Source organism: Oryzias latipes, chromosome 6, assembly GCF_053564925.1.
Source record: "Oryzias latipes strain Hd-rR chromosome 6, Olatipes_Hd-rR_3.1".
In the NCBI taxonomy this organism is placed as follows: domain Eukaryota; kingdom Metazoa; phylum Chordata; class Actinopteri; order Beloniformes; family Adrianichthyidae; genus Oryzias; species Oryzias latipes.
This window is the reverse complement of record NC_136242.1, coordinates 31,236,515-31,262,988: the sequence shown is the minus strand read 5'-3', so window position 1 is coordinate 31,262,988 and position 26,474 is coordinate 31,236,515. Positions and strand designations below refer to the sequence as shown.

General features: G+C 42.4%; 1 protein-coding gene across 1 annotated transcript; it reads left to right on the top strand.

Moving 5' to 3' along the window:
- Positions 1-84: 84 nt before the first annotated feature.
- On the top strand, positions 85-26,155 carry elmo3 (engulfment and cell motility 3). The gene is made up of 21 exons (XM_004069834.5): positions 85-716; positions 5,371-5,469; positions 7,192-7,232; positions 7,335-7,407; positions 8,913-8,963; positions 10,689-10,858; positions 10,957-11,056; positions 11,145-11,296; positions 11,394-11,472; positions 13,370-13,420; positions 13,513-13,635; positions 13,735-13,854; positions 13,940-14,044; positions 17,835-17,943; positions 18,027-18,163; positions 22,897-23,060; positions 23,277-23,389; positions 23,464-23,568; positions 24,889-24,968; positions 25,051-25,131; positions 25,213-26,155. The coding sequence occupies exons 2-21, from the start codon at positions 5,392-5,394 to the stop codon at positions 25,423-25,425; spliced, it is 2,145 nt and encodes a 714-aa protein (XP_004069882.1). The 5' UTR covers positions 85-716; positions 5,371-5,391; the 3' UTR covers positions 25,426-26,155.
- The last annotated feature ends 319 nt before the right edge of the window (positions 26,156-26,474 follow it).

The following is a 26,474-nucleotide window of genomic DNA, read 5'->3' as shown; positions in this document are numbered from 1 at the left end:
AGATGTTGCTTTTTGAGTAAATGACCAGCAGGGGTCGCCCGTGACCACACCTGCAAGAACCGGAAGCTAAAACAAGATCATTTTAAATCTGGTTTATCTGAAGCGCGAGCAAGATGATGACATCAGTACTGCTTTTGATGAGTATCAGACAGGATTTCTGAAAATTTACCACAAAGTTAATGGGGATTAAAACCACTGTCTAAACTTTTCGTTTTCTATTTCAAAGTAAAATCCCCGTTCCACTGCAGTGTTTCTTTTTAGCCCAGTATCTCGTTTTGTGAGAAGTCCTTCGTTAAAAATATGTACAATACTCTCTATGTTTTATCAATATGATTTAAAAATGTTAAAGACTAGGCAATAATTTATCTCGTTTTATGTCTTAACTTTCAAATGAATTAACATTTTATTTTTATTTTATTATGGAAACCTCTTACCGGAAACAGAATTCTAAAGCCGGAAATTGACGTTTAGACCTTCACAAAATTGAGCCGAACGAGTCCAGTCAACCCGGAACTTTTCTTTGGTTACTTCATCATTGTCAAAAAGTCGTTTTTTATTTATTTATTCCGTTTTCTCAAAGGGTTCTACAAAACACCATGTTTATGGAAAAGTTCCCCTCTTGCTGAAGCGAACAGTAAAGGGAGCGTTACAAATGTTTCTGGTCGTAACTGCGGCGGTTCCTAACGGACAGTAGCCCTCGACTCTTTTCAAACCAGGTAGGTGGGAAAAAAAGAGAAGGGAAGTTCGTTGACTCACTTTTTTTTTCAACCCATCATGGAGATCTAAGCTACTTTGTGATGTTTTGTAGCTTTGGTGCTTGTTTAGCATCGCAGATATTTCTCACAAAAGTTGACTTTAGTAACAAACTGAAATAGCAGCATGGGACCTGAGTAAAGAAGCAGCAGCAGCAGCATGTGAAACTGATTTATTTTGTGGGAATAAATAGTCTACACACCACAATACCGCTGAGATAAGACAGAGGGAGGGGTGTTGACTCTTACTCGCTTAAAAAGTCCCCCAAAACAAATGAATCTGTGAGTCCAGGCTGTGTGAAACTAAAGGTCTTCTGGGCTGCAGAGATTTTGTCAGGTCAGGAATTTCAGGCAGACCCCCCCACCCAGCAGAGACCCACTGCAGGGAGGGGGTTTGACATTTGTTTGCAGCTCAACTAAAGCTTTAAATCTGGGATTTTATTTTTGAGGTTGAACAAAGCTGATCCCCTTGGATCCAGTCAAAGTTGATCCATTTGCTGCCTTTTCATTTGGACTTTATGGCGGTTTAAAAGTGTGTGGCGCCTGCATGTATGATGATTTTCACTTTGACTTCCTGGATCTCTAAACATGCAGTTTAGAAAAGACTTTTTGTTCTGCGTTTTTGTCCTCGGATGGTGTCAGATGGATCCACCATTTGTGAGGAAAATGCTCATTTAATCCGTTTGGTGTTTGTCATCGAACTTTAATAACAACTTCAGTTTAAAATGTTGTCAACTGCAAAATCGGTTCCTCTCCCATTTCCCGCTGGAGTCCAGCTGTTGAGCCTTTTTTTTTTTTAATTGCATGTTTAATGCTGCATAAATCTTGGCTTTAGGCTCAATCGGTTGCTTTGTTGGGTCAACTGGTTTAGTTTAGTTGTATTGAAAGTGTCGTGCTTCACTCATCAGTTCTGTTTCAAAGCAGTCTCACTTCAACTTTTACTTAATTCCAGCACAGTGACGCATACATGGCTCCAAAAATGTGTTTAGAAGCAGAAATATCATTCTTATGGGTTATAAAAAAACAACAACAACCAAGTAATTAAGCTTAAAAAGCAGAAACAGGTTTGTTGTTGGTGTTTTAAGCATCACAGACCCACTCCGATATAAAAATAGTGTTTTCCACATGTTGCTGTGGCCCTTCGATTGACGATTGAGGACACATTTAAAAGAAAATTAAGCTCAAAATGACACATTTTTGAGTATTTGTTTCTTCATCCAAATCGTGAACTAGAAGCAGACCAAAGAAAAAATGCCGTTTGAAAAAAGATCATATTTCCCTGCTGCGTTCTGATACATCCATTTGCAGACTAAAAGATCTGAGTACGTCTTTGTTTTCCACGTCCCAGCTGGAATCTGGATCAGAACTGGATAGCTCCAATATGGCTCGCCTTTTTTTTTGGGGGGGGGGAGCAGTAATGTTATGTTGGAGTTGTGAGGGGCTGTAAGCTAGCAGGAGAGTGAGTGAACAGATAGATCTCAGTCCCGCCCAGAACCGAGAGACAAATTTCTAATGAACTCCTGCCGCTCTGCAGAAACTACAGAAAACAACACATTGATTGGGGTTAAATACGACACAATAATAACGAAAAGACCACCACCGCTTTGAAAATAGACCAAACGGCGATCGGAGTGCGTCTGTGCATTGTTTGCGTTCCTGTCATCCCTTTTTTGTGTCAGGTTAAATAATAGCATAACTATTCATGAAACGAAACAAACAATATCCCGAGGTAAAGAGGTGGACGGAGGCGTTCAGCAGCAGCTTAAAGCGTTTGTGAAATTCCATCACAAGCTGTGATCCATCAGGTGTTTCACAAGACGTGAAGCATGTCCAGACAAGCACTAATGAGCCAGCAGAGGCAGCTGCAAACCCAAAGCTTCTCCTGACTTCAAGTGCTACTATACTGTCTCAGTGCGGAAACCCCGACCTACAAGCACCGTTCGAATCCCAAATAGACGTCCCTTTTAGTTTAAACACTTCATTCATACGCGTCTAAGCTGGCTGTTTACTGCTGGCTCTTATTCACATGTGCTGAAATGTGCGCTGGCAGTACATAATGTTCATGAAGGAGGACAAACGGCGTTTTACAATGGACATCAAGGGGGTTCCTTTAGTCTTAAAGATCAAGCTTACCGTAATAAAGGAGTATTTCATTTTCAGTATATACGGTACAGCATGTCACTGAATTTATTTTTACTTATTGCTTAGCCTCATCACATTTGACTCCAGCTCAAGTCTGTTTAAAAAATTTATAATGTTTTATGGATGATTTTCTGTGTGCCATGTTTTTAAAAAAAACAACTTTTATTTTGGGAAAAAAAGGTAATATAATTAATTCCCTGTTTATATTCTTTATTACTAGAGAATCCATTATTATAAACTATTTTTAAATGTTACTTTTGCAAAAGGCCTTTGTTTGTTTATCTACTTTCTCTGGTTTTGCCCCTTTTTTCTCTAAATTACAAACTTCATACATTCATGATTTAAACAATTTTCAAACGCACATTTTTCTGTTATGATTCCTCAAAGTAAAAGGATTATTTCGGTAGGGCTAGGGGGCGGGTTGTGCAGTGCGGGCTGACCATGGGTTGTACCGGCCTGCCTCTCGCCTGGGCGCTGGTGTAGGTCTTGAGCAGTTCGGGGGCATTTGGGTGTTGGCCCGGGGCGCCTTGGGGTGGGGCGGGGGCTCCGACTTTGCACGAGCTCCCCGTTCCGCCTGCTGCCCGGCCTCCGCCCCTGTTGTGGGGCTCCGGAGCGCAGGAGGGTGGTTGCTCCTAGAAATTACTTATGACACTCTTATGTTTGACCTTGTATTATCAACTGCCCCCCCCCCCCCCTTTCCAAACTCTAATCCCACATCTTTAAGATCCCACTGTATTTCTTTCTCTTTACTTTTCTTCCGTCTGGTCCAACAGGAATGCATACAAAAATAATGATCATAAATAAAGCTTAGCCTCAAATACAAAAGGGGTTTATACAAATATACTCTCTGTTTGTCTGAAGATCCATAAACCCCCGTTGTAACAGTAACATCTGTCCAACACAAAGGGCCTTCAGCTCTGATCTGCTCTGCTGTTGGACAAGTTTAGAAAAAAAAACATTTCAATAATGAAGATCGAGTTCACTCTCATAACGCCAGAAAAGACCAGATTTTTCATCTTCCCTTTATTTATAAAACACACGTCCAATTTTCTTTGGGGGTATCAAGGCACAAAATTGTTAATTTGTGAAAACTCAACAGCATTAAGCAAAAAAAAAAAAAAAAAGACTTGGAAGGAAACATTGAACTTCGTCTTCAGTCAGTTTCGTTGAACAATGCATAATTATGCGTGTAGATTCATATTTATATAAAAAATAGGTTGAAAAAAAAGGTTTATGAAGCAAAAATTCATTGGACTGTTTGATCCTGATGATTAAATTGTTGACTTTTGTTTAGTTTAAATTCAAAACTTTTCTTTCTTACTGGTGTTTGGAATAACCCAGACAGGTTTTTGTCACAGACCATCACATCATTTTATTTCCTATAATTTGATTAACCCTGTTGTACAAGAATGTAATTTTTTTTTAAATGTGTAAATAAACCAACTTTAAATCACAAGTGAGGATCCTACAAATCTTTTGTGTTGTTATTAAAATGGAAAATTCCTTTAAAAAAAAAGGTAATTAAAATTACATTTGTAATTTTTACATTAAAATGGGAACTTTATTCACGTCTTATGAAGATTTATAACCGTCTAAAGTGGCTACACTGACAAGTCTTTCCTGTCGTTTCCTTGCGTTAATAATGATTTAATATAACAATCCCAGACGTTGTAGATTTTCCAGCTCCAGCTAATAGGAATGAGTCTAGCAGATGAAGACGTGGACTCGGTTTCACGGCCGTCATGCGGCTCACACAGTTTAAGCCCCACAGGTGGTCGGCGTTGTCGCTCCGGCAGCACATGCCTTTGGACGTCCATTAAGCCGCTCAGAATGAGCCACATTCCAGTCAATCCCTTCAAGATTACGAAGGAAAACTTGGAGAGAAGTTTGTTTGTTTCGTCAAACCTGCTGGTTTATTTTTTTCTCTACAGTTTGATCAGAAGTTCTTCTTGTATGAACAGTGAATCTGTCTGTGAGTCGATCAAAGCGTGTCTTTGTTGGGATGGAAGTGGCGGCGCCGCCGTCCGTTTCCTGTCCGGGAGGTGGAGGTTGACGCAGGCTGGCACCGGCCTCGACCTTCATCAACTCCAGCTGATAAATGCAGACTGAAGAATGGCGGGTTTGGATCCATTTGTGCTGAAACGGAGGGACGGATGGAGGGGGGCGTAGGGACAACAGCTTCTTCTGTATCCTCTGGGAATGTGTGAGCGGCTGTCAGTGTGAGCGCTGGAGGAAGACGCAGACGACTCCACGTTCCCTTTGGTGCATCAAATGTTCCCTCTAAAGGGATAGATCCTGACGCACCTCAAAGAGGCCGGACGCCGCCTGGTCAGCGCTATCTCTGAAGTCCATATGGGAGCATCTGAGTCCTTACTGTGCAAACTTAAAAAATGTATCTTGACATGCCACGGCGCTGTGGTCCGACTCGCACTTCCTTCTGCTCACAATGTTTGCGGTTTTTGTGTTTTGTCGTCAGATAGGGGAGGGTGTGGGCGCCATGCCGCAGCAGAAGGACATAGTGAGGATTGCCATCCAGATGACTGGGGTCTTCCCCCAGCTCATACAACTGGACCAGGTAACTCGGCTGACGCTCGCTCTCAAACATGGAGATGTTTTCTGCTCTCACTTTCCAAAAACACTCCTGCTGTTCACACCTCCAGCAGACTCTGTGTGGCTTTCCTCTCAGATCCGGCCTCAGCAGAAGACCAAACCGCAGCGTGAAGCTGCTGCTGCTGCATTTTTTCTTGCCTTAATCTTTAAAAACGTTGTTGGTACCGAAGCAAAAATGTTTTTGGGGCACAATCCCGAGGCTGATGGGAAAAATATATAGAAAAAAACCTGCAGCGGCAGAATCGGAGCTGAAAACGGCTTTTAATTCTTTTTGTTAAGAGTTAAGAGTCATTAAATTCCAAATAATTATATCCCATATTATAAAAGACAATTCATACATTGAAAGAGACATTATAGATATATTTATGGGATATACCATAACATAAAGTATAAAAATCCAGACTTGGATGATGTTATCTGTTACAAATAAATAGCTATGACTCAAATAAATTTATCCTTTTTCTGGTGATGTAAATATTTATTTAGTACTACAGTCAACAGCGTTTAAGTTATATAAATAACATAGCCATATATGGTCAGTCCATCTTTTTCTCAGAAGAAATGTAGGTTGGAAAATGATTTGCAGTTCCTGCCTAACGAACAGAAAACGATTTCAACAAAGATGCAATTAATTATAAGATAACCTTTGTTTGCACAGCAATGTCCATCCATATATTGCAATGTATTTTAAAATATATCAGCAAGTTGCTGAAATATAGTTATATGTTTTGCATGTCCAAATGCATTTGTGGCACCTGAAATCAGAAAACTATTTACTGAACTTATAGAAAATCCTAAAAAGACGAGGAAAACCAAAAACAAAGCATCAAAAGTGTTGAATAAACTGAAACCCACTGTTGAGATACAAACAAAAACATTCACTGGATCACTGTTGCTAAGGAACAGTCGAACATCTGATAAATATAAGCTTTAGTGCAAAGATAAACTTCAGGATGCCGTATTCGAGTAAATACTTCACGCTGGAGTGTTCCTGTTTTTCATGTTGGAACTCTAAAGTGCAGCAAACATGTTTTATGTTCGAGTTTACGCCAAGCTTATTCTTTTTTAAAAATCTTTAACCAGATGCAATTGTGGGGAAGTTTTCCATGCGTTTCCCTGAAACTTTGAGGAAGTTGTACTTCCTTGTGCAAGACGCTTGACGTGAGCTGTATGATCAGGGTGGGCGTGTGTGTGTATCGCTTTACTCACACGGCTCCAACTCCCTCCCAAAACGCTGAGGTGAGCACAGCAGCGTCACCAACACAGGAATGTGTTTTGTTGAGAAAAAAACCCAACATCCTAGCGGTCAAAACATTGCCACCGGGTTGACCCTCTTGGTCACGGCTAATTACAGGGGTGTACCGCAGAACCTGAACACATTGTGAGTGCGCGACCGCAGGACGGACCGCTAATAGCAGGATAGCTGAGGGCCAGACATGGGGGCTCTCTGGCTTTTCCTTGACATGCAGTTTGGGGTCTTGGCGAGGAGAGCAGCATTGTTCAGAGACCGTCGGCTAACTCCAACATGTCCCCGTCTGTGGGAGTGAGAGTCACAGCCAACTGGAATAGCTGTGGGGATCCCGGCCTGTCATTACTGAAGCATCTGTGCAGCTCCGTGACACAGCCGCGGAGATGCTGGTGGGTTTTTTATGTCAGAGGTTTGTCTAACGGTGTTGTGTCCCCGCAGAAAAAGCCTCTGTCTGCTGTCATTAAAGAGGTCTGTACTTGGTAAGTCAGAGAAAGGTCATCTTCCTCATTCTGGTTAATGTTTCATCCTTGAGTCTGTTCTGCTGTGGAGGTTTTTACATGAGTGCGTTCGTGCGTTTGCAGCTGGACTCTTCCGGGGCCCGAGAACTACGCCCTGCAGTACACGGACGGAGTTCAGACCTACATCACCGAATCGGTCAGTCAAAGCTTTTTGCTGAGTCTGCTTCCTACTCCGATCATCTTTTGATCTATTTCAGAACTTTTAATAATAATTATGATGTTTTTAGCCAAAATCCAAGAAGAGGTTTCTAGGACATAGTTTCTACAGAGCGGCAGAAGAAGAAAATTCGCCTCTACTGGATTTCCCGCGGGGCGGACGGGTGGTTGCCTGGAGCATTGGGGCGGGTCCCGTTAGGGCGGTCCCATTGGGGCGGGTCCCGTTTGAGTGGTCCGGTTGGGGCGGTCCTAGTTCCTGCATGGGGTTGGGGTGGGTTGATGCTCGGGACTCCCGGGTGGTGGTGGGCTGCTTGTCTGGAGGCTCTGGGCTAGGCCCCCTGGTGCGGCGGGAGGGCTATTCTGGAGGGCTTCCTGTGCCCCCCTGCTGCTCTCTGGTATTGGGGGGCCTGTGTGGCGGTTATATTCTGGGTCGCTCCGCGGACGTATTTCCTCAATTTGCTAACCCGCATACGTGTCCGATGGGGGTGGCCACCACTGCTGCCTCGCTTTTGGAGGCAGTGGTAGTGCCCGGGCCCCCCCTTTTTACTTTCCATTTTTTACACTCAGCGTATTTTCTACAAATATGTTCTTTTCAAACTGACATTATTAAAAGAAAATACTCAAAATGTAATTTTTTCAGAAGAATTGCATAAGAACATTTTGAAAACACAACTTTTATCAGAGCGAGTCTTAAAACGCTAGCCTGAGTCCGATTCTGGGGGTGTTTTTGACATGACGTGGGTGTTTCAGACCCGGCGGTGCAGCAGCGCCGCGGTGACTCACCGCTCTGTCAACTTCCTGTCCGGGGTTTCGTCCCCGCACTCCAAACCCATCAGAGAGGAAATCACACAGAGACACATGTGGAAAATGCAGAAAACAACAGGGAGCTGAAAAACCTGCTGGAGCTTTGTTCATTTTCATGTGTGACCTTTTGGTAAAGGTCACTGCCCCCCCTCCCCAACTGCAGAAGTCATTACACAACCTTTGCAGAAACACATGAGCCTGTATTTCATGAACTGTCGTGCGTTTCAGGGAAAACTCCTGGTAATTCTGCCTGTGCAGAACTAAAGATGCTGGAAGGTTATTAAATTCCGGCTTTGAAGCGAGCTCGTAATGAAGTGCAGATGTTTGAGGTGACGAGCAGCGTCTTCATGAGCTCATTTGCTGTGAGCGTGTGCAGAACAGAACCATGAAACGCTCCCAACTCTTTCAGTCTGGAGATGTATCTGAATTAGGTTTTTTGCACATTTTATATAGAAACTTAAAAAAAAAAGTGTTTTTTTTTATCTCTGTCTTAACATTTGACCTAGAACAGTGTTAGTTTAAATTCAAAAAATGATCATTGACAGCGGCAGAATCTATTAGCAATTTTAATAGCGTCAACTCAAGACTGTGCATCAGGCAGCGTTTCCTGCGTGTTCTCTCTGATGAGCGTGACCTTTTAACGTGTCCGTTGAAGCATCTTCATCTTGGTGTCTGTCGCAGAACCGCCTGGACATCAAGAACGGCTGCATTCTGCGCCTGACCAAGACTCCGGTGAGTCTGCAGCCCACAGGCCGGTCCGGCCCGCCTTCTGCATTCACATTCCTTCTGTTTCAGCTCCTCACACAGTGTGTTATTCTTTCATTTACAATTCTGCCTGCAGCAGAGACAGAAACGGCAGTGGAGGCCTAAGACTAACATTCTAGTTCAGGGGTCGGCACTCGGCGCTGTTACTGTGACTCCGCCCACCCATAGCTTATAAAAAAAACTGCCACTTTTCTGCATCAGCCTGCATGAACGGGCGATTTTAATCAATGCGCACAATAGGAAAGACAAACTAAGTTTGCCAGAGTGAAATGAAGACGCTGTAATGATCCCTCTGTGTTTTTGAAACTGTTGCCGGTGAGATGACAGGTGGGGCGACAAAAGCAAGTCTGTGGATGAAACATGAGCGCGTGCGTAAGCGGGAAAAGCACGCAGCTGATCCAAGAACTGCTGCACACGGTTATGACCGCACAGCTGGTTGTTCGGTCATGTTTTTGGCGTCGCAGCGGCTGACGTTTATAGGGTTGAGTTTGTTGAATAAAAACCAAGTAAGGTCAGAATAAACCCAGACTTTCTCTCTGGTCCGTCAAATGTCAACAAGTTTTTAAATGAATATACAGCTAAAACACCATCACAAAATTAACTTACTTTAAGTTACTGACCCTTTCTCATTATGTAACAAAAGATGAATCAAGACAAAATACTCTTTTTTTTGTTTTTCCTCAATGTTAATGGTTGTGAAGTTCTTGTAAATATTGATGGTATTTTGTTCTGACATATCCAATCCTACTGCTGTAGGTACGACATTCTATAAATGCAGTACTTTTGCTTAAAAAACATCGTTCGAGTTTCAACTTTGACCTATTTTCCTGGTGCAATATTGTGACGGAATATAGAAAATGTGAAATAAATTCTGGGTAGAAATATGTTGATTAGAAGCAAAACTTAGGACTGAGTGACTTTAAAATGAAAAAGAGTTATTTTTATATTAAGATGTAGTCATCAAATATTTTTCCGAACAATTCATAATTTTTTACCCTTTTGCAAAGCTGCCATACATAAACTGTAGGAATTGAGGAGTAAGGCGGGGGTCCATAAAGTTTTCTTTTAGAGGAGTAGGTGCAAAAGGAGTCTTATAAATATACGTTTTGGGGATAAAAAGGGCTGAGTCTTGGCCCGCCCCCTTTTGTGATTGTGGCCATTGAGTGTATAAGAGAACTGGACTGAGCAAGTGTGACGTCACCCATATAGAATAAGGTTTACTCCTGGCTTCAACCAATTAAAATAAATTCAGTCGCCGGTTTTTTACACCGCCATTTTGGATCCAGACGACGCCAGTGAGCAGCAATTGGTCCGAGTCGACGTTTCCATGGCAGCCACTCTCGCCGATCAAGAATGAGCTTGTAAAGAGAACGTTTTGAATGTTGGACGTGGGGGCCAATAGGCCCCACCTACTTTTATTGAGGCATGTTGAAAAGAACATGTTAAAAAAAAGGTATCAAAGCAAAAATAGTTATTCTGACAGATAGTGACTGAGTGACATCTGTTTATTTTTTCTATAGAAGTCTATGGGATTTTGGTTTCTTGGAGCCTGCAGGTACTTCCAGTTTGGAACACAGTCCAGTTCTCACATACAGTCAATGGTTGTAACTAAAAAGGGTTTCAAATGTGTCCATGTAACGCTACAGTTTTGCCACCGCTGACTCTGCCTCTCTCACCCATGGCGATGCTCAGGGTCGCTGTGCAGAAGACCTGTTCAAAGGGATCCAGAGCACGGAGTCGGGCGTGCGCTGTGATTCACTGAAGGAACTGGCGGGCATTTCCAAGGATGTGACCTTTGCTCAAGAGTTCATCAGCAGAGACGGACACCTGTTATTGGTTAAAATAGTAGAGGACTCAAAGGAGTACGTATTCTTTCTGTCAAGAGGAATTCACCATTCAAGAACTTTTCCGTAGTCATCCGTGTGAGTGAACTGAAAACCTGGCTCTGCGTGTCCTTCAGGAGCAATGTGATCATGACTCACACGCTGACGGCGTTCATGGCGCTGATGGATCACGGCATCGTTTCATGGGAGAATCTCTCTTCGGTTTTCATCAAAAAGGTATATTTCCCGCCGTCATCACATGTTTTTGAAAACACAACTCTGTTATTGTCTTATGCATTTTCCCTCCTTCGTTGTCCGCTTTCAGATCGCCAGCTTCGTCAACTCCGCCCCCTTCGATGCTTCGATTCAGCAGGTGTCCCTGGACATCCTGGAGAGCATGGTGCTGAGCAGCTATAGTCTCTTTCTTCTGGTCAAACAGGAAATTACCACCAAGAGGCTCATTGATCACCTGCATGTGTACGTTGATTATAAATCTGCAGTTGGAATTCAATGACCAAACTATGGATCTTTGTTTTAACGAGATTGGAAGAGCTGATGGTTTTGTCTGTTTCAGGACGAATCAGCAGATCCAGACCAAAGCCATGGCCCTCCTCATGGCTCTGCTGCAAACAGCCGGAGATTCGGACAGACAGGTGTCTGCTTGCTAGTGTTGTTTCTCTTTGCTGCCACTCTTACCATTGGCCGGGTGAATACTCGATTCTGATTGGTTGCTGGGTGTGGAGCTGAGCCGGCACCGACCTCAGCTGCAGCAGCAAAGAAAGGCGATTAAATATGCTGGTCGTCAGGATTGGTTTAATGAAGCATCCGTTCAAAGAGGAAGTTCACCAGTGCAGTGATACAGAACATTAAAGCCGTATGACCGGAACGTCTTTATTAGGTGTACATGATCACTTTTTAATCCACACCCAGGAGTATCGAGGAGTATCGAGTATTCAGCCTCAACGCCGTCATCTTTATTTATTACACAATTTCTACAATTTTCTCAGACAAACATGAACATTTTTTCACTTGTTTAAACTCTGAAAGTTCAAACCTTCATAGAAAAAGAATTCCAATTTCATAGAATGAAACCTAAAGATCTCATTGAGATTTATGTAGATTTGGCAAACTGAACGCATTCTGTACAGCAGACACGGCGCAGAGGAGACTCATTGAGATGGTCAGCAGCCAATCAGGACGAAGACCACACTGCACAGAAAAATAACTACCCTTAATATTTTTTGTAGTAATGACAATAGGATTTTTAATTCTACTGTTGGTTCAATGATTGTTATTGCTATTGACTTCTCCATTATACATATAATGAATGTAAAGTTGAATATTTCTATATCCATATCCACTGGATCCCTAGATATGTTTAATTGCATGATTGTCAGTTCAAGATTGCATGTATGTAATAGGATGAACCCCCCCCCCCCCCACACACACACACACTTTTTCTCTTTCCCCCTTTTTTTCATGTGCTTACATTAGTTATTGTCTTTGTTTGTCAGGTTTGTATGTCCAGTGCATTTTTTTTATTCTCTCTTAAACAAAAATTGAGAATTACAAAAAAAAATCATATCACTGTTCCTTGCATTTTTTTACTGAAATACCTCCAATCACCTTTTGATCTATTTATTTAGAAAGCCGTTTTTTTAAACCGAAATCCAAAAATCTGTGTCGTTTTCCTGGACATACTTTCTGGTTCAGTCGTTCATTAGAAATCCACCTTTTGAGTTGTGGATTTTAGTAAAGAAAATACTCAAAAATGCAATTTTAAGCTTAATTTTCTTTATATTACATCAGAAAAATGCTTCAAGAACATTTTAAAAACACCAAAAACACAATTTTCATTGGAATGAGTCATTTTAAGTTTACAGGAAATTTTTTAATGAGAAATAGCTTAATAAACTTTTGTTTTGTTTTTAGTTTTCCTCATCTGCACTGTGGGTTAATGCTTTTTTTCCCCCTGCATGATTACATGTCTAAGTTTAGGAATTGATGGCAGGATTCACACTCAGCAAGGGTGGCAACATTTATTTCCTGCTTATTGACTTTTTTGTTTTCAACGTCAATAACTGCTGCATTGTGCAGGCAGGGATCATGTGAACCGTTTTTCCAAAGAGCAGGATCATGTGTTGCCGAGTTACTATCTTAGATGTTCTTGTTCCGAAGAAGCAAACACATTCCCTCTGGTTTTATCCGTCCATCTGATCTTCTCTGCTGCCCGTCGGGGCTCTCTGCGTCTGTCATTTCACAGAAACAGTCGCTTCTTTCATTCCTCCATCTCCGTTCTCCCAGACTCCTTTGTTTCTGGCTTTTGTGAGCGCGCTCACTTCTTCGTTACATCAACAAACACACCCTTCTTATCTGCAAATTCATGGCAACAAAAGTCGTAAAAGCAGAGATGCACGTACCATGTAGAGGTCAAAGTTTGGCGCACAATCAGACTCCCTGCCCCTCTGTTCAAGCACTGGCTCTGTACTGCCCCCCTGTGTCAGATATGTGAACTACATCTCAACGTCTGCATTCTCTCCGATTTCCTAGGAAATGCTGAAATTACTGAACGATAAGAGTTTCCGTCAATACATTTGCAAGGTGAGCTTATTGCAGACAAATCTTGTCCATTTTATTTATTTAGAAACAAGAACTAAAGGTGAAAATCAATTTTGTTTTTTTGTTTGTTTTAGGATATCATCCACAGTTCAGGCACAGTTCAAGATGAGATGGCCCACTACCTCTATGTCCTCCAGTCGGTCACCCTGAATCAGCTGGAGTCTCGCATGAAAACGCCTCTGGACGTTTACAACCAGGTGAGCTTTCTGAGCTTTCCACTTTTTTTTATCCCAAGTATGACTTTTCAAAGCTTTCAAAGATCAACCTTCCGTCCTCTCATTCCTGTGCTCCTTCAGGAACAGCGAGATGCCCTCCACAAGTTGCGGGACTCTGCGTTTGACGTAGAAAGTGAGAACCTGAGTCACGAGAGAAGACGTTCGCTCTGCGCAAAAGAATTTAAGAAACTGGGTTTTTCTGTGAGTGTCAGCTGCTGCGGTCTGTCCTGCAGCGTTGCTGCGAGTTTCCCTGTTTCTTCTGAAGTTATTCTCTCTTCTCTTTCAGAACAACAGCAATCCCGGTCAGGATTTGGTCCGAACACCTCCTGGTCTTTTAGCCTTGGACACCATGTGTTACTTTGCCACGCAATATACTGAAGCCTTCAAGAGGGTGAGCAACATTTATCTACACAGTAGGGGTCTGCAAACTTCAACGCTTGAAGAGATTTTCAGGTCGATTTCTCACTGACTACGACCCTATAGGAGCCAAAAAGTCTTAAAAGATGGCACACTGCCTCGCTTTTATGTTATTGTTATTCTCTATAGGAATTTTTGGCATGCATAAAACATAAATAGAAAATATGAAATGGTTTATGACTTGACAGTGACTCACATGACTTCCTTTCAAAATAAAACACAGCCTGTGTCACATTGGATCATCACAATGCATCAAATGTTGTAGGAAGTATCATGTCAGCAGTAAAAGACTGTACACAGCATTAACGGTGCATCTAAGACAGAAACCCGTAAATCTGACTCACTAAAATAAATCAGATAATTAAGTGACCCTTTTATGTACAGTGGTGGACAAAATTGTTGGTACCCCTCAGTTAAAGAAAGAAAGTCCACAATGCTCACTGAAATGACTAGAAACGTTCAAAAGTAACAATAAATTAAAATTTATTGAAAATTAAATAATGAAAATCAGCCATTACTTTTGAGTTGTTGATTAACAGAATTATTTTAAAAAACAAACTAATGAAATAGGGCTGGACAAAAATGATGGTACCTCCGTAAAAGACTAAGAACTAATTACCCAGGGGGTCATGATGAACTCAGGTATGTCCTTTCATTGACATCACAGCTGTTTTCAAACCCAAAATCAGTCAGTCTGCCTATTTAAAGGGAGACAAATAGTCACGTTGCTGTTTGGTGAAAAGGTGTGTACCACACTGAACATGAACAACAGAAAGCGGAGGAGAGAATTGTCCCAGGACATTAGAAACAAAATTATAGACAAACATCGTAAAGGTAAAGGCTATAAAACCATCTCTAAGCAGCTTGAAGTTCCTGTGACGACAGTGGCACATATTGTTCAGAAGTTTAAGACCCACGGGACAGTAGCCAACCTCCCTGGATGTGGCCGGAAGAAGAACATTGGTGACAAATTGAGGGGACGGATAGTTGGAACTGTATCCAAAGAGCCCAGAACAACCTCCAAAGACATTAAAGGTGAACTCCTAGATTCAGAATCAGATCGCACCATTTGTGGTTGTTTGAGCCAGAGTGGACTTCATGGGAGACGACCAAGGAGGACACCACTGTTGAAAGGGAATCATAAAAAGCCAGACTGGAATATGCAAAAATGCATGTTGACAAGCCACAAAGCTTCTGGGGAAATGTCCTTTGGACAGATGAGACAAAACTGGAGCTTTTTGGTTTGGCACATCAGCTTTATGTTCGTAGACTCAAAAATGAAGCATCCAACCAAAAGAACACTGTCCCTACTGTGAAACATGGAGGAGGCTCAGTTCTGTTTTGGGGCTGCTCTGCTGCATCTGGAACAGGGTGTCTTGAAGTTGTACAAGGTCAAATGAAATCTCAAGATGATCAAGGCATTCTGGGTAGAAATGTGCTGCCTAGTGTCAGAAAGCTTGGTCTCAGTCGCAGGTCATGGGTCTTCCAACAGGACAACGATCCAAAACACACAGCCAAAAAACACCAAGAATGGCTCAGAGAAAAGCGTTGGACTATTCTGAAGGGGCCTTCTATGAGCCCAGATCTGAATCCCATTGAACATCTATGGAAGGAGCTGAAACATGCCATTTGGAGAAGACACCCGTCAAACCTGAGACAACTGGAGCAGTTTGCTCATGAGGAGGGGGCCAAAATACCTGTGGACAGGTGTAGAAGGCTCATTGACAAATACAGAAACCATTTAATTGCAGTTATTGCCTCAAAAGGTTGTGCAACAAAATATTAAGTTATGGGTACCATCATTTTTGTCCAGCCCTATTTCAATAGTTTTTTTTAAATAATTCTGTTAATCAACAACTCAAAAGTAATGGCTGATTTTCATTATTTAATTTTCAATAAATTTTAATTTATTGTTACTTTTGAACGTTTCAAGTCATTTCAGTGAGCATTGTGGACTTTCTTTCTTTAACTGAGGGGTACCAACAATTTTGCCCAACACTGTATTTTTCAGACCAAAGGGGAAACTTAAAATGGTTGAAGGCCCCTTAAAACATTTTTTTTCTCAGTGGTGTTTTTAAATTATGTTTTATGACCCTTTTTAACAAAAATCCCAGAACCTATATGTATTAAAAAGCCGCATTTCATGTTTATTTGAAGCCTCTGTTTCCAAAATCTCCTGTGGCCGTTGGTGCAGAGTAGTCCCCAAACAACACCGACTGACAGTCTCTATTCTCAAAAGCTTCTCTTTAGCGATAAACGGTGAAAAGTGACATATTTTTGGTTCCAAGTCGACACTTTTTGAACAATCTGCGGAATGACAAAAGCAGACTCCGCTGTCTTAATAAAATTACACACGAAAAATAACTTTGACATGAAAAATGAATGACATTAGAATTTAGGCTGCAGAATTATTGTTTAAAAAGAAAGATGATGACTTTGAAGAATTTCATTTTTTGCTTTTTTATTTCTTTTATTTTTAAGAGTTTAGATCAGGGGATCTCAAAGTGCGGCCCGGGGGCCAATGGCGGCCCGCGGGAAGATTTTTTGTGGCCCTCCATAAAAGAAAGCCAGAGCAGGTTCCTTTGAGGAAAAACATTGTCTTGGCGAGAAGAAAAGGCGCTTTTAAGCTAAGTTGACAGATGCTTACTTTGTCGTACCTCGTGGGCTGGATAAAGTCATTTGCCTGATTTGCAAGCAGGTAAATGCAATATTCAAAGTAGACAATGTAAATTTATGTTACAAATCATAAAAACTATGACAAATTTACCAGCGAGGAGCGAAACAATAAGCTCCAAGAGCTACAAGGAGACTATTCTGCACAGCAGATGTTAACAAAAATGGCTAAATGCAGTGAAGCTGTGACAGAAGCTAGCTACGGTGTGACTTTACAAATGACACTAAGTCATTAAAGTTATTAAAAACAACTTTTTCTGTTTATCCATTTTTTTTCACCAAAATTGGCCCCCAGTCTAATGTCGAGTTTTTAATTTGGCCCTCCGCTACAAAAACTTTGAGAGCCCCTGGTTTTGATGAAACGACACAAATGCAAACTTGAAAAAATGTCCTTTTTATTCAGCCAATAACTGAACACGCCTGCTCTCCTGCAGTGAATGCTGTTGGCACAAACACGCTCTTAAAAAGGAAGAATTGTTAAAATTAGACCTGCAAATCAGAAAAGCACGTTTTACATCACAGTCTCTCATTAGATTCATCCTAAACTGCTTTGATCTGGTTACGTTTAGAATCAAGCCTGCGGGAGAAAATGTGCTAACAAAGAGCAGGAATGTACTTTAATGTCTATAAAACAAACTACATTTAATAAAAGGCACAGGAGGAACATTTCAGTATCTACAGTAAATCTCAGAAACGACAAACATTTTACGCGCTCTGATTCTTTATTTTAGCTCCATTTTCTAATGTCAAGTCATTAGATCTCAAAAATATTACCTTATTCAACTTAAGGTGAGTTTTTTTTCCTGTTTTGCTGATGTTCTTACATGATGAAGTCTTGTTACAATTGGTAAAATCTGTTATTTTTTAACCAGGTTTGTTGTACCGTGGATGTTTATATTCTGTGTGAAATAGATCCAATGTAAAGGGCGGACATCTTTTTTGTTGTTTTTGTAAATGGTAGATGCCAGATGCAGATCCATCATGAAGGAAGATGGGTTGACATGGAAACATGCAATGGAAAACATGTTTAGCATTAACCCCCCCCGTGCCGTTTGAGCCGCTAAAACAAAGCGTCCTCGTGTTTTGAACAGTTCGTCCTGGAGAACAGCAGCAGAGAAGACAAACACGAGTGTCCGTTTGCCCGGAGCAGCATCCAGCTCACGCACATCCTGTGTGAAATCCTCCGTATCGGAGAACCCGGTGAGCTGGCCTGCGTCACCATCAACGCCGATGCTGCACAGAGGAAACGCCAACGTCTATGTTTGTTTTTTCTGTTGGAACAGCATCAGAGACGGGATCTGACTATCACACAATCTTCTTCAACCAGGACAAGCTGTTGGAGGAGCTTTTCTGTGTCTGTATTCAGCTGCTCAACAAGACCTGGAAGGAGATGAGAGCCACACAGGAGGACTTTGATAAGGTGCAGTCTTGCAGTTCAGGCGTCCTGTTCACCGAGATTCAACCCCGTTCATGGTGATTGTTGAAATATTTAGGAGTTTTGTTAAATTTATGTGAATACGAGACATCAGGTGTAGTGGTTATTGCTCTCGCCTCACAGTGAGAAGGTTTCAAATCCCGGCTGAGACTTTTCTGCGCGTTAACCTCGTGTTTGTGGTTTTTGCCTCCTCCCACAGTTCCAAAACATGCTTCATAGGTTAAATGGCATCTCTAAATTGCCCCTAGGTGTTGATGTGTGTGGCCCTGACACAGACTAGCAACCTGTTCAGGGGCTGGGCTGGCTCCAGCAGCCCCCCAAAAGGGATTCAGTGGCTTCTGCAAATGCATTTTAAAAATTGATCTGACTTCAAAGTCCAAATCTCGTAATTTTTTGATCTATTTTCAATGTTTTCCAGTGGTCTTTTAGTAAAGATTAGGCCATTTTTAGTCAAAACCCAAATATTTGTGTCGTTTTCTAGGACCTAGTTTCTGCACGGCGGCAGGAGTTCAATAGAAATTCACCTCTGAGTTGTGGTCGGAACTGTTGGCACAGAGCAACCCCGCCCCCATTTCCTGTCACCCATCAGTTTACGCGCTCTCCTGCTAGCTTGCAGCCCTTCACAACCCCAACCAAATATTAGCGGTGCAACAAAAAATGGGGAGCGGTATCAGAGCTATCCAGGCGTACAGTTTTGAGCCGGATACCAGCGCAGACGAGGGGAATGGAGACGTAGATGTCTGCAAATGAATGCATCAGAATGATGCAATGAGCTTGTGGCTTGTCGATTGAAGCTTTAATTTCACAACTAAAAGGTTGGTGCGTCATGTTTTTATCCTTGGTTGTGCTTTTTCCACCCACATAAGTCATTTTAAACACAGATCCATATTTTCATAGCAAGAGAGCGAAGCTGGTGCCTTTATTTTTATTATTCTGTAACAATAAAACATAAATAAAAAAAGGATTTTATGAACACAAGTTTTATAGAAATTCAACTTTTAAAACATTTTTAGAACAGTTTCTTTCTTTTTTTGATCTGAAGACAAACTTCTAAAACCGGAAAGTGTTTTAGTTCTAGTGATAACGACTTTTACTATCAAAACAAGTTATTCTTCGTGATAAGGCCAGATAACGCATTTTGATTTGACGTGACATACTTTTTTTCGTTTTTCTGTAATCTGAGGTAGAACAAACATTTAGTCAGAGAAAATGTCAAACATCAGATAAACGGATCAATAGATCAGTAGTTGCGTTTCCGTTACACATATGTGCAAAACTTTATCCAAATTCTGGGAATGTGGAAAAAAACACAATTTTGCAAACACACTGTTTCCATTCAATTGTAATTATACAAAGAAACACAAACCAACTCAGGTGATAAGTCATTCAAAAACACGGCGACGGATGTAAACAACACTTTGATTGACAGCAGATACATTCAGATTTCTGCCACGGCACTAGTGCTCATCATCATCTATCAAAGGAGACGTCGGCGCCTTCTTCAGGCCGTGGAGCGGTGAGCTCCTTACACGTGGGAGGGGCTACGGATGAAGTCACAGTGGTATGCAGTGTGGTATCAGGTTGCTGGTCATGTGACTCATTTAATTTGAGAAAAAAAAGGGTTTATTACATCTAAGTTTTGCAAAATCTGTCATTTTCAATATGCCTGGAAAACCTCCTCCTGCAAGCGCAAAATGCCCTTGCAGGAAGAGGTTTTCCAGGCATATTGAATGCATTATAAATGCGAGTGTTTTTCAAAATTGACGTGTTTGCATCAGGTGAATTTACTATCGCAAATCAAGATTGGCACGATTTCCTAATCAATGGAAACACAGCTTTTGATCAGTTGAGGGAAGCAGGCCGTCTACATGGTTCCAGAAGGAGGCGTGAGAACTGCAGGCTGGAGGGACTGTGTGTCACTCGGGACTTGGTCTGTTATACAAGATAGTAGATGTCGCTATCACGAGAAAATGGGCCAAACAAAAGCTAGGTGGGCAGCTCTCAGTTCTGTAGGAACGAGGAGCAGGGACATCGAACTACAGCCTGATGGCTGCTCAGTTATATTTGATTTACAGCTTCACTTCATTGTTTCTACAGATTTGATTTGCAGTTGAGATTTAGCAGTTGAGCTGAATTATCCCAGCTCGCTTGCAGAAGAGGTTTGATCGGTGCGTTTGCCTGAATCTTTACGATCCAGTCCGATTCCAACGTGAGCGACCTCTGACCTCCCCCTCAGTCACATCACAGCTGCTTTGTGACACGCTGATGGCTCCGGACAAATCCTCGGTGTCGCCGTGTGTCTGGGAAAACCTTGTGAATCCGACTGTCCTGAAAAGGAGGCGTGGCCAAACTTTTGTCCCAACCCGCTTTTTTTTAAAAATCCTTAAAGTCGTAAAACACGACCCGGAGCAGGGCAGTAGTTGTTTCTGCCCACCTCCAGCTACCCAGGGTGCTCGGGGGCGAGGACAAAGGGGCATTAGGTGGACAAAGGGACGAGTGGTGAGAGGCAGAAGGAAACGAGAAAAACATCAGCAGTTATTTCCCAACAACAGAGGGGAAAATAAAACCTCTGAAAACAATGAGAGCGGCCGGACCGGTGGCAGAGCGGTCAGCCAATCTAAACAAGAAATGTGACTTTGTCACAATGGAAAGTATTTGTTTATGTGTCTGTAAGCTTTGATGTTCTACGGATCTGAGCCCCCCCCCCATGGAAACGGTAATCACACACATGCTGCCGGGTTTCAGGGGACCCAGACAGCTGCCAGTCAGGGCTCCCATTGGACAGTGCAGATAAATGGCACGGGGGCGGGGCATGTTGGGGGGGAGTATCGGAGTGTCTGTTTACAAAACACCCGAATGCCTCTCCTGTCCCGTAGGTGATCCATGGGAATCAGTTTTTCTTGCCCGACAGATTTTAGGAGTTTGTCTAAACGCCAGGCTCTAAAGGAGAAATGGAGGTAAGGTTGTTGTTGTTTTTTTGAAAGCAGGGCTGCAGGTTGACAGTTCTTCGGAGTAACATCAGCATTAGGAAGGACCAGTGGGAAGCAGCTGTCCAAAGACAGTTTAGAGAGTGGCTCTGTCCACAGCAGACGTCTCTGTCCGCTTGCTTCACGTCCTCGCCGGCTCCTGGACAACAGAGCGCTCTGTTTCCCAGCGTCTATCTGTCTGTCTTCTTTACCAAGAACACCATGGACAGTTGAGTTTGTGAGTCATTTTTGCAGAGATAACGGCAGCAGTTACTCAGCGGCTCGTGCTTTAGTCACTGATTGTTCACAATCAGTCCGATTTGATGCTGCAGGAAGGATCTGGGTCAGCAGATCCTGACAAAGTGGAATTGGGTTGTTCTATAGATTTATGTATGGATTTTCTTTCCCTTACAGACAATGGATTTTAAAGTGCCCTCTTTGACAAAATGCCCCTTCTGTCCATACATTTTAGGGGAGTTGATTCTTATAGCAACTTGTGAAAAGTAACATTTTGCGGTTGAAGAAGATGACGCTGAACAAGAACTTTACACTAAAACCGTTGAAGGTGGGAGGGGGGGGGGGGGGGGCATATGCGAGTATAAACAATATAAAAATGAGTACGAGTCATAGAGGAAAAGTGAAGGGTGAAAATGAGGGGTTAAGAAAATTTAAAGAAACAACTGATTGGTTCAATAATGGGTGAATAGATGAATCGATGCTCTTTTGCTTTTGTGTTCAGACCAGGTTTTAAACCACAAATTCTGCAATAAATGAGAGAAAATTCAGAAAATTAAACTTTGAAAAGTCCGTTTTAACCATTGATTTTATCTGAAACCTGGACTGAGCGAGTGTGACATCATCCAGCTGCAACCAAATGAAATCAATTCAGTCCCCACTTATTGTGATACGGAAACCACCATAGTGGAGCCAGAGTGATCGGTCGGAGTCGAGGTATCCATGGCAACCACTCTCACCAATCAGGAGGGAGCTTGTTGAAAGCGGGCTCAGGAGAATCTGTTAAACGTTTTGGCCGTTTTATAACTTGAACTACAGAAAAAATATCATAAAAATATTAGAATTAGCAAAAGCTTGTTAGAAAAAGGGCATCAGATCAAGAATCAGCGGATCAGAGCAACAGCTGTTTATTTCTTTATAGAAGTCTACGGGATTTTGGCTTCTTTGAACCACTTCCTGTTTGGAACGCCAGGAGGGAGGGGTCTTTCAGTCCAGTTCTCCTGTACAGTCAATGGTTTAACATGTGCAGATTGGTGTCAGTTCTTCTCCCATTTCAGCTTTTTATGTTTCTACCGCAACAAATAATAAACCCTACGGCGAAAAAACAAAAACAAAGAATCTTCACCAGAAAATGAATCTTTGGACTTAATTGATCTTTGTGATCATTTCCTGCCGTCTTTCATGGATGTGAGTGTGAACGTGGTGCCTTAAGAGAGATCTTCTGTAACCATAAACTCGAAATTGTGTTTAAAAATGAACAAAATAACGAGTAAACGAATAAAAAAGAAGAGTTAGAGCTTCAAGCAGAAGCTTTTTCTGAAGTTTAGAGAAATGGTCAGTTGCAGTGAAGCTGTGGGAGCTTTCACGCCTCTTCCTGACCATGACAGCAGTTGAAGGACGTCTGCACTGACGACAACAACTTTGATTTACTTTCCTCCTTCATAGTTGTGTCCCGCTGACGCTGTGTTTTCAGCGCGCGATTGGCTGTCGGTGGCGTTGACCTTTCTCTGCCTGCAGGTGATGCAGGTGGTGAGGGAGCAGATCACCAGGACGCTGGCCAACAAGCCCACCTCGCTGGAGTTCTTCAAGAACAAAGTGAACGCTCTGAACTACAGCGAGATCCTGAAGCTGCGGCAGACGGAGCGCCTGCACCAGGAGGAGACGCTGGCTCCGCCCGTGCTGTGAGACTCGCTCAACCGCATCCGTTCCACCCCTATGCAGTCCACAGAATGAGCAGCAGTCTGCTGTTTATCATCAAACACTTAAGATTTATCCTCTGGGTTTTACAAATTTGTCTAATGTTTCACATTTTTTATTTGGGTTTATTCCGACCAAAGAAAAGAAAGAAGAAAAAAAATGTGCGATTTGGTTCAACGCGCTTCGTTTTTCCTTCCCAGCGAGCTCAAAGAGCGGCTGAAGCCGGAGCTGCTGGAGCTGATCCGCCAGCAGCGGCTCAACCGACTCTGCCAGGGAACCATGTTCAGAAAGATCAGCAGCCGCCGCCGACAGGGTGAGGCGGGACGCCGTTACGATACCCAGGTCACAGTAGCCCCCCCCCCACTGACCGTTTTATTCACCCTGCAGATAAACTGTGGTTTTGCCGCCTGTCGCCAAACCACAAAATGCTTCACTACGGCGACGTGGACGAGGACGCCGAAAACCCACCGATCGAAACGCTGCAGGAGAAGAGTGAGTGTAAACCGTAAAGGGAGGGAGGGAATACTCTGGAGTTGACACACGTAAACAGAAAATGACATCAGCAACAACGTCAGTCTGCACGCAATCTTAGGAGAGAGCTGCTAAACGGCGACTTCACCACCACATTCAGGAGAAATTCACCATCACTTAACTTAAAACTGACATGCAGGGAGGCTTTTAATGAAAGGATACGGCTGAGAATAAACATCAAAGGTTCTGGAAGAAGATAATCAGATCATGTTTTACATTTTTATTTTAAAAATCACTCTGATCCACTCTGGTCCAAAAGAGCAACTGCCCTTCCTGTTTTCCAGCTCTCATGATGATGATGATGATGATGACTATCTTGACCAGCCAATCAGGAACCAGCTGGTATACAGACTTTGCTGGTGTCTGAATTTAGTCACTTTGGTCTACAATTTCATAATCTAGAAGTCTCTGCAAAAAGCTTGTGTGCTTTGATTCTCACAACATCTGCAAATATAGACCACAATGCATTGCATTTGAACAATTTGTTGTTTAAAACAATCTATGTACGGTAAATAAACCATCCAGGTTTTCACCATCAGAACACAGTGGATTCAAAAATAGTCTGTAAAATGTTCGTATTCGTTCAAATCCATTGGCAAATAGCCATTTTTTTTTCTTTCTAGGACATAGTTTCTGCAGAGCAGCAAGTATTCATCAGAAAGTTGTGGGCGGGACTGTTGGTGTTTTGTCAAGAGCTCAGAACAGGGAGCTTGTGCGTGTTTTCCACGTAACAAATGAGCTTTTCTTCAATCTGTTCCTGATTCAAAAATTTGGATGAATAAATATTTAGAAATGCAATTTCTCGTTTTTGTTTTTTTTTAAATATATATACTCCTTCTTTAGAAAAAAATGCCACAAGAACGTGTCAAAAACACCCAAAACGCGATTTTCCTTGAAGTGGGTGTTTGAGATCAGGGTCGGCTATAAATGATGAAATATTTCCATCATAACCAGCTTTTTTTTTTTTTTTTTTGCCATTTCAAATGAAAATGTCATGAATCAGCCAGAAAACGTTTTAGCTCTGAGGAATTTCTGATGGATGTTTTCTGATTTCAAATAGATGATTAAAGAAGCACTGAAGCTCTTTCTTTACTGTATATTTTATAGCGAGTTTCACATTGAACTTTCTTGAGCTCACGGATCTGTAAACCTATTAAAATCCACATGAAGGCTGAAACGGTTCTCTATGAAATCAAAAACATGTTTACTTCTCCTCCTCCTCCCACATTTCAAGCGGAGCCGTTACAGATTTGACTGAAATCTCTGATTTTTTTCCTCCAGTTCCTGTCGCAGATATTAAAGGCTTACTGATCGGGAAAGACTGCCCGCACATGAAGGAGAACAAAGGCAAGCAGAACAAGGTCAGCCCAGCTCTCATCTTCTGTGTTCCTCCTGTCTTCCTGTACTTTTGGGAAATGAAAAGCCGCCTTTTCTCTGGTGTAGGAGGTGCTGGATCTGGCTTTCACCATCATATATGATGTAGAGGAGTACAGCTTAAACTTCATCGCTCCCTCCAGGACCGATGTGAGTTCCTGCTCCTTTAGCTCATGGGCTTTTAACATTTATGTATTTAGTTTGTATGTGAATCCCCCTCTTTATGGTCAGTTCTGCCTGTGGACGGACGGACTGAGTGTCCTCCTGGGTCGGGAGATGAGCAGCGAGGCCATGCGCAGCGAGCTGGAGATCCTCCTGTCGATGGAGATAAAGCTCCGCCTCCTGGACCTGGAGAACATTCCCATTCCCGACAGCGCCCCCGTCGTTCCCAAACCTCCCAGCAACTACAACTTCTGCTACGACTTCAGCCAGACGGAGCAGTAGGGCGGCAGAGCCCGGCGATGCGTGCACGTGTAAATAATGTGTGTGTTCATGTGCCCTGACGTGCACTCATGCACTTACTTGATGTAACTCGGATAAACAGTTTATTTTGCCTGGGGGGGGGGAGAGTTTAACGCCCCCTGCTGACTGAATTTTCACAGTAGGTTGTTTCTCTAGTGGATTTTAACGTCCTCTCGACGTCACGGTTAAAAAACGACAGTAATCCTCATTACTTGGCACAGTGAAATATGGTACTTTTATAGTGTTTTATAATGTTTTATAAGAGGTTTATTTGTATCTGAGCTTTTTTTTAAATGAGACTAATCTTTCAGCTTTTTATGATGATATTAATTCCAACAAGAAGTTTCTGGTCATATGGTACAAAGTTTCTTAATGAAGACTGTGCAGCAGTTCTGTTTGTTTTCTCAATCACATATTTAAATCTTGATGCTTTCCACGTGTGTAGATCTATAATCGCCCACAGTGTTGTGGGTTTGGTCCTGGCTGAACGTCAATGTGACGCTGTTGATGCTCGGTACGCGCGACGACGAGGGCTGCAGTCGCTGAGCTCATGAACTGACGAAAAACCCTGCAGTGCAAAGGGTTTGGTTGATACTTGGTGGGGGGGTGGGGGTCGTATCAACCGTCTGTCATTCTTTTCCAACCCTCGGACTTCTGCTGTGTTGGTACTCTTGGAATCACGGCACAAATAAACCGTTTGATTGAAGCTGCAGACGATGCTGCGTGTTTGTCTGAACATACAGTTCAGACAAATTATTATTTATTGTGCTGTTTGAGTTTTCACTGCAGAGCGGCAGGAGGTCATTTGAAATTTTTGTATCCGAGTTTTGGGCTTGACCGTTCCCTAGGAGCAACACCGCCCCCTCTTCCCCTCACCATTGCTGAAACGCCATTTTTTTCATCTGCTCCTCATTGACAAAAATGTAGATAAAGAAATAATAAGACGGGTCATTCCTAGCTTCACCTTTATCCACATTTGTCATCGTAGGAATAACACATCAAAGTAAGGAAAGATTTCATGTAATCCGTGG

Coding starts and splice junctions, on each gene's coding strand:
- elmo3 (XM_004069834.5), top strand. CDS start 5,392: ATGCCGCAGCAGAAGGACATAGTGAGGATTGCCATCCAGATGACTGGG. Junction 14,045..17,834: donor ATACTGAAGCCTTCAAGAGG/GTGAGCAACATT, acceptor TGTTTTGAACAG/TTCGTCCTGGAGAACAGCAG. Junction 23,390..23,463: donor CAGCAGCCGCCGCCGACAGG/GTGAGGCGGGAC, acceptor TTCACCCTGCAG/ATAAACTGTGGTTTTGCCGC.